This window comes from Siniperca chuatsi, linkage group LG11, assembly GCF_020085105.1.
Source record: "Siniperca chuatsi isolate FFG_IHB_CAS linkage group LG11, ASM2008510v1, whole genome shotgun sequence".
Classification (NCBI taxonomy): Eukaryota; Metazoa; Chordata; class Actinopteri; order Centrarchiformes; family Sinipercidae; genus Siniperca; species Siniperca chuatsi.
In genome coordinates this window covers 2,753,961-2,767,583 of record NC_058052.1, presented here as the reverse complement: position 1 = coordinate 2,767,583, position 13,623 = coordinate 2,753,961, and the positions used below count along the sequence as shown (strand labels likewise).

At 41.1% G+C, this 13,623-nt stretch overlaps 1 protein-coding gene across 4 annotated transcripts in view; it reads right to left on the bottom strand.

The window, feature by feature from the left end:
- The window catches only part of hspa12a (heat shock protein 12A), an 86,318-nt gene extending 76,487 nt beyond the window's left edge, over window positions 1-9,831 (bottom strand). For all 4 annotated transcript variants that reach the window (XM_044214477.1, XM_044214479.1, XM_044214478.1 and 1 more), the window contains exon 1: window positions 9,430-9,831. In XM_044214477.1, the coding sequence (XP_044070412.1) occupies window positions 9,430-9,472 (43 nt within the window). In that variant the 5' untranslated portion in view covers window positions 9,473-9,831. The remainder of the gene's footprint in view (window positions 1-9,429) is intronic.
- Between the last annotated feature and the right edge of the window lie 3,792 nt (window positions 9,832-13,623).

Genomic DNA, 13,623 nt, shown 5'->3' with positions numbered 1-13,623 from the left:
AAAGTAGATACACAATATACAGTGGTGTGAAAAAGTGTTTGCCCCCTTCCTGATTTCTTATTTTTTTGCATGTTTGTTACACTTAAATGTTTCAGATCATCAAACAAATTTAAATATTAGTCAGAGATAACCTAAGTAAACACAAAATGCAGTTTTTAAATGAAGGCTGTTATTATTAAGGGAAAACAAAATCCAAACCTACATGGCCCTGTGTGAAAAAGTGATTGCCCCCTAAACCTAATAACTGCAATGAGTCTTTTACAGCGCTGTGGAGGAATTTTGGCCCACTCATCTTTGCAGAATTATTGTAATTCAGCCACATTGGAGGGTTTTCGAGCATGAACTGCCTTTTTAAGGTCATGCCACAGCATCTCAATAGGATTCAGCTCAGGACTTTGACTAGGCCACTCAAAAGTCTGAGTGGGCCAAAATTCCTCCACAGCGCTGTAAAAGACTCATTGCAAGTTATCACAAACGCTTGTTTGCAGTTGTTGCTGCTAAGGGTGGCCCAACCAGTTATTAGGTTTAGGGGGCAATCACTTTTTCACACAGGGCCATGTAGGTTTGGATTTTGTTTTCCCTTAATAATAACAGCCTTCATTTAAAAACTGCATTTTGTGTTTACTTGTGTTATCTTTGACTAATATTTAAATTAGTTTGATGATCTGAAACATTTAAGTGTGATAAACATGCAAAAAATCAGGAAGGGGGCGAACACTTTTGCACACCACTGTAGATCAGTGGTATGTGGACGAGTTTCGCAGCAGCAGCAAAGGAAATGCACCACTTTTGTTTTGACCAAAAAGCAAACACTCTGATTTACATTCTTGACATGCCACAGCAACATATGAAACCAATCACCATCTCACTGAAGACTCAGCATATTGCTTTTGAACTCTTGGTGCTTATAGTGTGTATTTAATCAAAATTTGTATAGTTTGTAGAAACAAAGTGTTCAAAAGGTTTCATGCGTCAACATAAGGTAAGACTTGTCTTTAATATCTGCAGAGAGAATATTTAGAAATATGTCACAGTACAGACTTCCTAACATTATTTTCATTTTCCAAATGAGTGAGTCCTGTTTTCCTCCCTCCCTTTTTTTTTTAATTTTATGTAAATATGTATTTATAAGAGGGGCCCTTCAATGTGGAGTTTGCATGTTCTCCCCTGTCTGCGTGGGTTTTCTCCGGGCACTTCGGCTTCCTCCTACAGTCCAAAGACAGGCAGGTTAGGTTAATTGATGACTCTAAATTGCCCGTAGGTGTGAGTGTGAGCATGAATGGTTGTTTGTCTCTACAGCCCCTTTCACACTGGACAAAAAAACCCACTAACATCTGGCTTTTGTCTTCAGTGGGAAAGGGTAAAATTGGCATTCATTCCTGGGTCAAATTACTCTGCAGTAGTCATGGGTATTTATTGGTTCCAGCTCCGATCAGCAGTGATAGAAACATGACACCCGGGTGGACACGCTAATTTACACCCATTTTCCGGCACAACTCTTTCTTCTGTTCTATCTAAGGATGTCTGTAAACATCCATCGGTCACATCCATATGTTTATGTAATATTAGCATGGTAGGTTAACAGTCCATCAGCTGTGTGACTTTATATCTGCGCTGTGATGTCTTTCAGAGCACACAAACGCCGCAAACACACCTGTCACCTGCCTAGCATGGTGCTGTTAAACAAGAAACACTGCAGCTACATCTTATTTTTATGAATTCTATTGACTAGACACAGCATCCACCATATCGTTATGACTGGCCACTATGCTGCTTTCTACTGTTTACTAATTGTTTTCCGGCGCGTTTGTGAAGTCAACCGTGACACATCAGGAAAAAAAAGAGAGGCAAACTCATCAACGGGATGGGATAGCTGTTAATCAGCTGTTAATAATTTTAGGGGCCGTTACCCGTGTTTAAAAAAACGCCATTTATGCGCTAATTTTGGTGTAAAAAGAGTATATGTGTCAGCCTTCTCACCCAATGTCGGATTTTTCTTTTGTTGTATTTTTATGCAATATCATAGCTGCAGTATTACTGCCCTAAAATTCATGTCATTTATCTTTCCCTATTCAGAGAACTATTTGAATAAATTGTTTCTCAGTTCAAACTACTACTACCATTATTAATAGATTTGACAATAAAATGTTAAAGAACATGCTTAACTATGAAAAACTGGGAAAAATTGACTATATAAAGAGGTTCAGCAGCTCAGTAGGGAATTATTCATCACTAAAGTGAATAATGTTAAACTATATATTAAAATGTACCAGCTGTAGATTCATCTGTCTGCAGTACAGTACTTTACCTGGCATGGAGCATCCAGAGCTCCAAGACATTAAAGCTAAATAATAGTCATTTAACCAGCACCTACCTCAACATAGCCGGAGAGCCATATGAGTACATATGACAACAATTCAGGCATGGGTTAGGCTTTATGTTCAAAGAGGATGGGCCTAGCAGTGCCAGTCAATGACATGGAAGCTGTCGTGATAACATGGCGAAATTCAACATATAAACACACTTTTAACATCTTATGGTGCCATTTTATTGTACGGTGTGCGATAAGATATTAGAAAATGGTAAGTGTCCCTTCCAGGTTGGGAGTGAGTTGTTATCCCAAGTGAATGAGTTCAGCACTCTGAGTGTATTGTTCATGAGGAAAGATGGAGTGTGAGATGGATAGGCAGTTTGGTGCAGAATCTGCAGTGGTGCATGTGCTGTGGTACAGGTTGTTCTGATGAAGACAGAGCTGAACTAGAGAACTACCAGTCAATTTACATTCCAACCCTTACCACTTTATTTAATTAGACAAATCGCCAGGAAATTAAGTGCCAAAAAGAATTTTATTAGTGTACAAATTCTTTCCACGTCTAACAAAGAATGACCAGTGCTGCTTGAACTTGATAACATATTGAAGGTAGTTGTATTAAATCCTACATACAGTGGCATGTGTAATGTGATGTGTTATTCATTGTTTGCCTCTGTACATAGTTCATCAGATGTGGATGTAAACATCCTCAAAATAAGTCTTAAAGTCAACATTTACATGCCTTAGTCATTGTTTCATTTCAAATCCAATAACAGAGCCAAAACAAAACTGTCTGAATACTTACAGACTGCACAGTTCAGCTCCCTGTGTCACACACAGTCTTCATGAGTGCAAGTGGTATGAGCTGGTCTTAGACAAGTTAATGGTCAGGGTGTTAAATCCCCTCGACACTCCACCACCAACCAAACCTGTGTGACAGCCTCCCCCACACAATTCACAAATAGACGTCAACAACACAGTTATGTAAATTAAGTACCTTTTGGTTTTCTATCCAACTCACTCAGACTGGAAGCTTCAACTATTTTAGTTGCAGCTGAACTTGATTTGCAGCAGCAAATAGTAATCTTGATATATTCAACTTAGAAAGTCAGTTTGACTGATACAAGTGGAACTTCATGACAAAAATGTTAAAAAATACAAAGATTCAGCATTTCCTCAATTGCACTATATTGTGATGTATCAAGTGAATGCTCAATAAAAAAAAACAATCACTGTTTTTGTGAGCATTAAAACATCACTAGCATCTGTTCTCATGAAACCCAGAGCTCAGGTCTCAACTGTGAGTTTGCTAGAAGTGCACTGACTGTGCATATGGAACGTGTCCGAGTATGCAGACACCCAACTAAGTATGTACTAAACCGCGTGCCTGTCTGCCTCAGAATTCAGCAGAACTTTTCAGCAACACCATTTACAGCATTCTCAGGCGATTCTCAGGTAGAGGGCCATATGCTGTATGTAAATGTACTTGATAGACATGTCCCGTGGTACACTGACTATTGTACTTATATAATATACTTTGGGTTTTCTGCCAAATAAATGCTGTTGAGATGCCTAATCCTACCCCTTGTCTAACTCTGAGAATCATATTACATTTACTTATTAACCTACATTATGGGGCAGGCTACACATGTATACCTCATTTTCATTCCTATGTGGAGCCAATAAACACATAACGTTTTAATAATTTTTCTTTCTTAAGATATGTTCCCTTACATTGCCAATAGAGTGAAAAGAGGTAGAATCATGTTTTGAGTGGAGTATCGCTTTTTTGTGTAATACCGTGATATAATACCATTACCGTAAAAAACAAAAAAAATACAGTGATATAAATTTTAGGTCATATCGCCCACCCCTAATGCAAGCACATGTTCCTGGTAGACTACTTTGTAATCTGAACAACGTACTGCTTACCTTGCTACCATTGAGATAAAGAATAAAACAGTTGTCACCTTATATGTTTCCAGAGTTGTAAAATCCCCAGAGTATTATAAACCTCTATGCAGTGCTAAGCTTCTGATAAGCCTCCAACCTCCTGGATCTATTACTCAAACAGCCTGGTCCATGTTTCATCTTCTCATTGGTACCTGAAGCAACACACACTTTAATGCACTGCCATTTTCGGTCTGAGAGGTAACATAAAATGAGCTGTATAGGAGCCACAGAATAACTGATCACCCAGACCTTCTTAATACGTATGGTGGGAACAACTGGACAGGAGGAAGGGTGACCTGTGAAAAGGATTTGTTCTACGGTGATAATCTGAATGTTTAGCACAGAAAACTTGGAATTTCAGCAATTTGGAATTTTTAATCACGATACTTTTCTATATTATTTTGAAGTTATAAAACTTCATCATGCGATGAACAATGTGACATAAAGCAGAACCTAGGATTCTATTGTAACATGGTAAACACCTTGGACCACTGTTCAGCGACGATGCCCAGAACTGTCCACCTTTAAAAATTGGAAACCTGAGTTATCCTAACACTTCCTTTACATCCTGCTGTATTTTTCTAGCTGACATTTGTTCCTCTTATAGTGAGGTGTTCCTGTTTGGCCTGACATTGACATACTCTATTTGATGCCTTGATTTTGAACTTATAGTATCCATAGTTTCAACAGTGCTGTATTTGGGTGGGTGTAGATACATTTTTGATATGCCTGAAACATTGAACCAGCATGCTCGATAAAACACTTTATTAGCCAATAATTACTTCTCATGTAGAAATGTTCTTTACGGTCTAGTTAAAAAGCTGAGTGGTATTCCAACTGACGTCAATTTGCCGTGTTCCCTGCACTGCTCTATACTACAGTCCCCAGAGATATCAGAAAATCTATCAATAATCTGAGAAGGACTGGTGACTAAAGGGAAAATGCCTTATCAGCTATGAGCCACACCTTAAATTCGGTTTATGCTCGACGCAGTGTTCCCAGCCCAAGGGTGCGTGTGCCAAAAATGACATCATCACATTTCTTGTGTCGAGCACGAAGGCTCTGCAACTCATCGCGGCTTGTGTCGTGCCCCTCCGAATTTTTGAGACGTGATGCCTACTGCACGTGCTTTGCTTTTCATTTCATCATTCACAATGAGGACTCGCGGTTTGGAGCAGTAGTTGGAAACTAATGAAATTAGGAGCTATCCCTGATTTGGATGGCTATTTTCTTAAGCAAATGTCTGCTTAGTCACTGGACATTCTGGACAGTTGCCTGTAAAGAAGATGTTGCAATTTGACTCTGCTTTCAAGCAGTTAGTAAAAAGACAAAGACATGATTCAGCAGAGTGACATCTAACTTTGACCTCTCACTCATGGATGATCATAAAATTAATTATTATGTATAATGTTGTGTCTCTTTGCATGAGTCATCTAACTGATACCATTTTCTTATCTACGACTTATCTATCTGTCAGTTTAATTTAAGAACATGAAAGGAAGGTTTGGAAGTTGTATTACCATGGCAACAAGCACTGAGCTCACAAAATTACTAAATGACATTACATTGAAATGTATGGCCTGCAACATTTTATGCAGCTGAGAATGCATAATTTCTGTAAAGAGACAACTGCAGAAAGTGTTGAGTTTAAGTCTCCCACAACAATGAGACCAGTCCTTTTCTTTTATAGAATGGATGAGCATAGTGAATTAAAAGAAATAGAACAGTTAAAGCCCCTAAAAAACTCACTGGTACTTTCACTTATGTTGCCTGACTAGACCTGACTCTTCTCAGCACTGTGTGGGTGTATACAAAATGGCCTTGATCTCCATCACTCTCCAGTTAGTTTTGTTGCACATGTCAGGGCAGGACCACTTACCCTGTGATCATTCTTATTGGCCCACTGAAATTTGTGACATCACGCACGGTAATTCCAAACTCCACCTAACATTAACCTGACATGAGGTCTAATCAGTCAGGGTAATTAGAAAGCACCTGTGTGAGTTTGCAGGACACAGCAAAGATGAGAATATATATGCTGTAAGACTGATATTTTTATTCTAGTGTCACTTATAGCCCTTTCCACTGCAGGAGGTCAACAATACATAACCTGGTGCTTCCTGAACTTTTACGAACCTTGTGAAGTCTTGGCACTAGGTTTTTTAATGAGTTTAATTGTATTTTACGCTTACGAATATATGTAATAAAAAAAAAAAAGCAACAGCAACACCAAAGTCCACTCTACTATGTCAATTAATGTGCTGTTTAGTGGGCAGGTGAAGCGAGGGGTTTTTGAACAGAAAACAATGAAGGAAGTGACACTGAATCTAGGGCAGTGCTGGGGCAGGCACGAGCTGGTTGGAGGCCCAATACATTGTCCAGCACTTTTGGCATCTAACAACATACCTGCTTTATCTTCAGTCTGACATTGCCCATAGAGGGTTCAGCCAGCACATCAACATGTACAAATCATGAACAAAGGGCCTCTTTTATCCGAGCTCCCAGTCCGGGTAGAGTCAGCAAATAGGACCACTAAGTTAGCTAACTAGTTAATGGCAGCTAGTACGTTTAGCAGCAGTGCACTGGTAAGTGACTTCCTGTGTTACAAGAGAAAAGGTCTGTGATGCAACAATCCCCTGATACTTCCATCCCAGTGACAAGACGGAGCTCCATCCCAAATGGAGTTTGAGCATTGTGTTTTTTTCAGTCGACTACCTGACTAATGAAAAGTTGGTCGACTAAGACTTTTCTCATCTACTAACGGTTTGGTCAACTATTAGGGGGCAGCCCTACTGATGAGCAACTTTTATGTCCACTTTGACGGGGACAACCAAGAGGCATCAATCAAGGCTGTGCTCCCTGCAGACCACCAGCACCTCACCGACGTGTGTGCTGCACTGAGCAGGGTTAATGCATGAAAGGCTGCTGGCCCTGATGGCATGCTGAGGCCCTGTGCCGGGCAGCTGACTGAAGTTCTGACTGACATCTTCAACCTGCCACTGGCCCAAGCAGCTGTTCCCACATGCTTCATAACCACCTTCATCGCGCCAGTGCCAAAACACTCACCCTCTTGCACTCACCCCCACGATCATGAAGTGCTTCAAGAGGCTGGTCCTGGCTCATCTCAAAATCTGCTTACTACACACAATGGACACCCTCCAATTCACCAACTGACTTCAGTTCAGCATTCAACACCATCATACCCTCCTAACTGATCACCAAGCTCTGTAACCTTGGCATCAACACCTCCCTCTGCAAGTGGATACTGGACTTCCTAACCGACAGACCCCAGAAGAAAGTCCATCTGTCTCCTCAGATTCTAGTGAACTTCTACAGCTGCACCATTGAGAGCATCTTTACCAACTGCATCCAGTACGGTATGGCAGCTGCTCTGTCTCAGACCGGAAAGGACTGCAGAGGGTGGTGTACACTGCCAAATGCATCACCGGTACCCCACGCCCTGCCAATGACGCTGTCCAGCACAAACGGTGTCTGTGGAGGGTGCGCAGCATCGTCAGGGACACCTCTCATCCTGGCCACAGACTCTTTACCCTCCTCCTCTCTGGGAGACACTACAGGAATCTCTGTTCCAGAACCAGCAGGATCAGGAACAGCTTCTTCCCCTCAGTAGTCACCTTGCTGAACTCTGCACCATGGTGATGGTGACAGCCCCGCCCCTACAGACTGTTCATACTGTTTATCTTAGCTTATATATCTACTGTTTATTTATATTTTACCTCTATACGTGCATACTCTCATACACTTTATACTTTTTGCACTTCTGTTCTGGTTAGATGCTAAATCTAATCTTGTGAACCCACAAGTTAGAAGTTTATCTTTCAATAACACAAGGAACCATTTTTAGCTTTAGGAGTTCAAATCACACAAAGTCTGGTATCAGCTCTCATTCCTACAAAACATAATCAAGGTGCAGTCTCTATGGCACTCAGTCAGTTACATTACAAAATACTGGAGCGTTGCAAAGCCTGGGAAAGGTTAGTCCCAATATCTCTTGAGAGGAAACCAACAAAACTCCATTTAATTTTTGCCTAATTTAAAGCGTGTTCTTTAAAGCTCAGCAAGATGCATGATGTCATACAAATTAGTAAAAGCTACTGAAATGATCAGCATACCTACATGGCAGCATTTTAAATTTCATACTTAATGGCAATGGCGCACACTGCTCACTATCGCCCTCCTCAGTGGATTATGATGTGAAATCACGATGGAGAAACCCTAAAAGTTGAAACATTGTTCAAGTAAACGCTGCTTGGTGTATTGAGTGTATGCCGAATTGTACTGTATGAGTATTTGTAAAGTATCTTGCATAATGATTAGGAATTACTGTATGGTTGTGCTTTCAGACAAGCGAGCAACAATAAAATAAGAGAAATTCCAATGGAATTCATCTGACTGTTATGACATTGCGGTATGTACCTATGACAGAAGAACGACTGGACAAACGTATCATATCCATCATGCAGACAAAAACATAGTCAACTTATAAAACCCGCGGACATTTGTGACAGTGATTTGAAACGCACCTCAGTACTACCCTGGTCAGACACCGGCAGCACCGTCTGGGCGGGTGATGAACACTGCGTTACCTGAGGACACGGTGCAGACTTTTTTGCTGCATTGAGTCACAACTCTGGTGGGACGGGCCATGTGACCAAACTGCACCGTTATGGAGGATCGAGCTGAGCCGATCTGTTCTCCAGCCAACTGTAAACAACCTGACACACCGAGTTCAGCCCCGCAGTTGGAAAACATAAGCCAGAATGACACACTTTTAATATCGCCATGTTCGTTTGGAGAGTGCTGCTCTGTGCTGGCCAGTAGGCGAGGTCCTGTACTCTGAGATTGCCCTTGGAAAGCCAAGGTAGTGCTTCATAGCTCATACAGCCTCCCTGCACTGCAGTTGAGGTGTTAGAAAGACTTTTCAAATTGAATAGCACCGTAATGCAACAATATCTTGTGTCAACAGCCTTTACTTTGATCGCGAACCTCAGAAATCTCACTACAGCGCACGTGAATGCATACCACAGACGACCACACCGAAACACAAACTGCGTACGTGTGCGCACATTAATTGCTATCAGAGATGACCACTGCTAAAAACTACGAAAAATACTGTTTAGAGGTTACGAAATTAGCTTATTTACCTGTTATTATGTTCTCTGACGCCGTTTCCTTCTCAGTCATCATGTCCCGCAGTTTCACCTCCTCCCGAGCCTTCTCTCCGATACAGCTACACCAAGCAATTTTCCTGGTTTACTGGGAATACAGGGCCAAAGAAGAAAAAAAAACATCAACAAAACAGCCTCCACGCTGCTAATTCGGTGTTCCTTTCAACTTCACTTCACTTCGATTTGGCGCCTCTTGTTCTATGGAAAAGCCTTTAAAAAACACATGGAGAAGATTTGGGGTCCGAAGATTTTTAGGTGTGGGGGGGGGGTGGCAGTGAGCCTCAGCCGAGAGGATGTTAGACCCCAGACTGCGGCTGCTGTTCTGTCCGCCCCTCCCATCACAGGCTGTCCAGGCCAGGAATGCTGCTGCTGCCCAGTCTGCTGCAGTTCTGCTCAAGACAGGCAGTAGGGATGCTGTACTCTCCAGACATGTGTGAGTCCAGATTTCATGTAGGCTAGATTTGAAGGACAAGCTTTATGAATAAATGGACAGATGAGTAACTTGCCATATGTACAACAGGGTGCTGAAATATTGTCAATCAAAAGTGTCTCACATTTTTTTGTAAAGAGAACATGTAAAATAGGGATCCAGCAGGAACCCACTGGGCTAAGTGTATCAGCAGTGTATGTCTACATGGGCCCAAATGAGTCTGTGATCATTGGGATTTGAGTACCATTTGGCTTTCAACATATTGACTACATATTGCAAATATTTTATTGTAACTTTTTTTTCAGTGCTCCCAAAACAGCTTTTAGGAGTTTGAAAATCCTATTCAAAGACCAATGACAGCCCAAAGGGTTATTGTCCAGTCATGGGAAGGGAGGGTTCACACTGATGTTTGAGTGAAACAGAGAACGGTCAATCATCTATCGTACAACCTACTTGAAATGATGTGTATTTTGTGCTAATTTGGATGAATTACATGGATGTCATGGAATAATTACATGCCTACAATCAAGGCTGGATTACCAACTTGGCAAAGTGGGCAGCTGCCCTGGGGCTGCCAAACTCCACAAAAGCTCCAGGCTTACTGTGTGTCAACTGATTTGTGCTAATGAATTGAAAATCTAGGAATATGCAACACTAAATTACAATATCAACTGATATGATAACAAGCGTTATGATAACTGATATACACTTACATACATACATACATATATACAGTGGCGTGCAAAAGTGTTTGCCCCCTTCCTGATTTCTTTTTTTTTTTGCATGTTTGTCACACTTAAATGTTTCAGATCATCAAACAAATTTAAATATTAGTCAAAGATAACACAAGTAAACACAAAATGCAGTTTTTAAATGAAGGTTGTTATTATTAAGGGAAAACAAAATCCAAACCTACATGGCCCTGTGTGAAAAAGTGATTGCCCCCTAAACCTAATAACTGGTTGGGCCACCCTTAGCAGCAACAACTGCAAACAAGCGTTTGCAATAACTTGCAATGAGTCTTTTACAGCACTGCTGAGGAATTTTGGCCCACTCATCTTTGCAGAATTGTTGTAATTCAGCCACATTGTAGGGTTTTCGAGCATGAACTGCCTTTTTAAGGTCATGCTACAGCATCTCAATAGGATTCAGGTCAGGACTTTGACTAGGCCACTCCAAAGTCTTCATTTTGTTCTTCTTCTTCGTCTGTCAGCCTCACTGGAATGCTGTATCAAATTCACATCTGAATCCATATAAGGTTCGGCTATTATGCAACAGATGTTGAATAAACATTCGCAAATAGTTGCTCAACTTATCTCCACTAGGCCACTCCAAAGTCTTCATTTTGTTCTTCAGTTATTCAGAGCCCACACAACAACATCCAAAGAACTGCAGGCCTCACTTTCCTCAGTTAAGGTCAGTGTTCATGACTCCACCATAAGAAAGAGACTGGGCAAAATGAACATTAAGGCTTGTCTCATTTTTGCCAGAAAACATCTTGATGTTCCCCAAGACTTTTGGGAAAAATTCTCTGTAGACTGTCGAGACAAAAGTTGAACTTTTTGGAAGGTGTGTGTCCCATTACATCTGGCGTAAAAGTAACACCGTATTTCAGAAAAAGAACATCATACCAACAGTAAAATATGGTGGTGGTAGTGTGATGGTCTGGGGCTAATTTGCTGCTTCAGGACCTGGAAGACTTGTTGTGATAAATGGAACCATGAATTCTGATGTCTACCAAAAACTCCTGAAGGAGAATGTCCGGCCATCTGTTTGTGACCTCAAGCTGAACTTAGGAAAAGTGCAATGAGATAACTTCCGTTATGAATTGGCGCTATATAAATAAAATTGAATTGAATTGAATTGAATTTACCATTAGGGTCAATGTGACCACATTCTCTCACCATGGTCAACGTGACCTCAGCAAAAGGTCAACGTGACCCCATTCATTGCAACACCCCTCGTCATGGGATCTCATGCACTATGGTCAGCATGACCTCTTGCATCACTCATGGTCATCGTGACCTCATTCATCACTCATGGTTGTTCTGACCTCATTCATCACTCATGGTCAATGTGATCTCACCATTATTCATGGCATCATTTAATATAATAAGGGTAAACATCATAATATGTTCTTTTCAGCTATGCATTTCTCTGTCTAATTTTCAGTTTCATATATTTTATTAGAGGTAAGATTTGAGTCTCTCGTGCTGGTTTGTTGTTCCCTTCTTGTCTTCTCCATCCTTTAGTTTGGGGGTATCCTATACCATTCACGGGTTCACTACCCCCTTAAAATATGAGGAAGTCACAATGGAGTTTAATTGCAAAAGACTCTTCACATTTTTATCTTTATTGTGCACGTCAATAAAATTTTGGAACTCATAATGACATCTCTCCAAACAAATTACATAGTTCTCTACAGGAAACTTGGTTGGACTTTATTTTACTAATAAGACGTAATAAGCCATACTTTGTATCAAATTAGACCAAAACTAGAAATTATATGTTGTAGACACCATACACTTAAATTATGCTGTAATTAGAAACCGCATATATGGCCCATTAAGTACATCAGGCCACGCCTTCAAAAGTTTGGTAACCAATTACAGACAAACTTTCAATTCAATTCAATTTCATTTATATAGCGCCAATTCATAACAGAAGTTATCTCATTGCACTTTTCCTATAGAGCAGGTCTAGACCGTACTCTTTATAATGTTAATTAGAGAGCCCCAACAAATCCCACCATGAGCAAGCATTAGGCGACAGTGGCAAGAAAAACCTTCCTTTAGGAGGCAGAAACCTTGGACAGAACCAGACTCAATGGTGGGCGGCCGTCCGCCGCTGCCGTGTTCGGTTTTCAGAGAGAAAGAGAGAGAGGGATTTGTAGAGAGAGGGAGAAGGAGCGGGAGAGGTTTAGAGAGAGAAAGAGAGGTTTTGGGGGAGGAGGGGTGGGGGTGGGGATGGGGCAGAGGGAGGCACAATGCACCACCTAGAATTTTTAAAATAGTAGTAATGTAATTATAGTGTTAATATTAATAAATGAATAAAAATAGGAATGACAGCTATAGGAATAATAATGACAGTATTAGTAACAGAGCCAAAAACAACAACTGTAGTAGCAGTTGTCGAGCAGGAACACAGGGGCAGCAAGTGGCCCACAACCACAGATCCAGTCTCTGCAGCTCCGGAGGCAGAAATACCTGCTGAAAGCGACAGAAGGAAAGAGGAGAGAAACGAGAAAGCGCAGAACTACGAGAGAGAGAAAATGTCGAGTTAGTAACATGCAGTAATGGGGACAAGAGAGGTGCATCATGGGAAGTCTCCCGGCAGTCTAGGCCTATAGCAGCATAACTAAGGGATGGTTCAAGACCAGGACCAAGCCAGCCCTAACTATAAGCTTTATCAAAGAGGAAAGTCTTAATCCTACTCTTAAATGTGGAGATGGTGTCTGCCTCCCAAAGCCAAACCAGGATCCGATTCCACAGGAGCTTGATAATTGAAGGCTCTGGCTCCCATTCTACTTTTGGAGACTCTAGGAACCACAAGTAACCCTGCATTCTGGGAGCGCAGTGTTCTAGTCAGATGATGTGTTATTATGAGATCTTTAAGATATGATGGTGCCTGACCATTAAGAGCTTTGTAGGTGAGGAGAAGGATTTTAAATTCTATTCTGGATTTTACAGGGAGCCAGTGCAGAGAAGCTAATGTTGGAGAAATATGATCTCTTTTTCTAG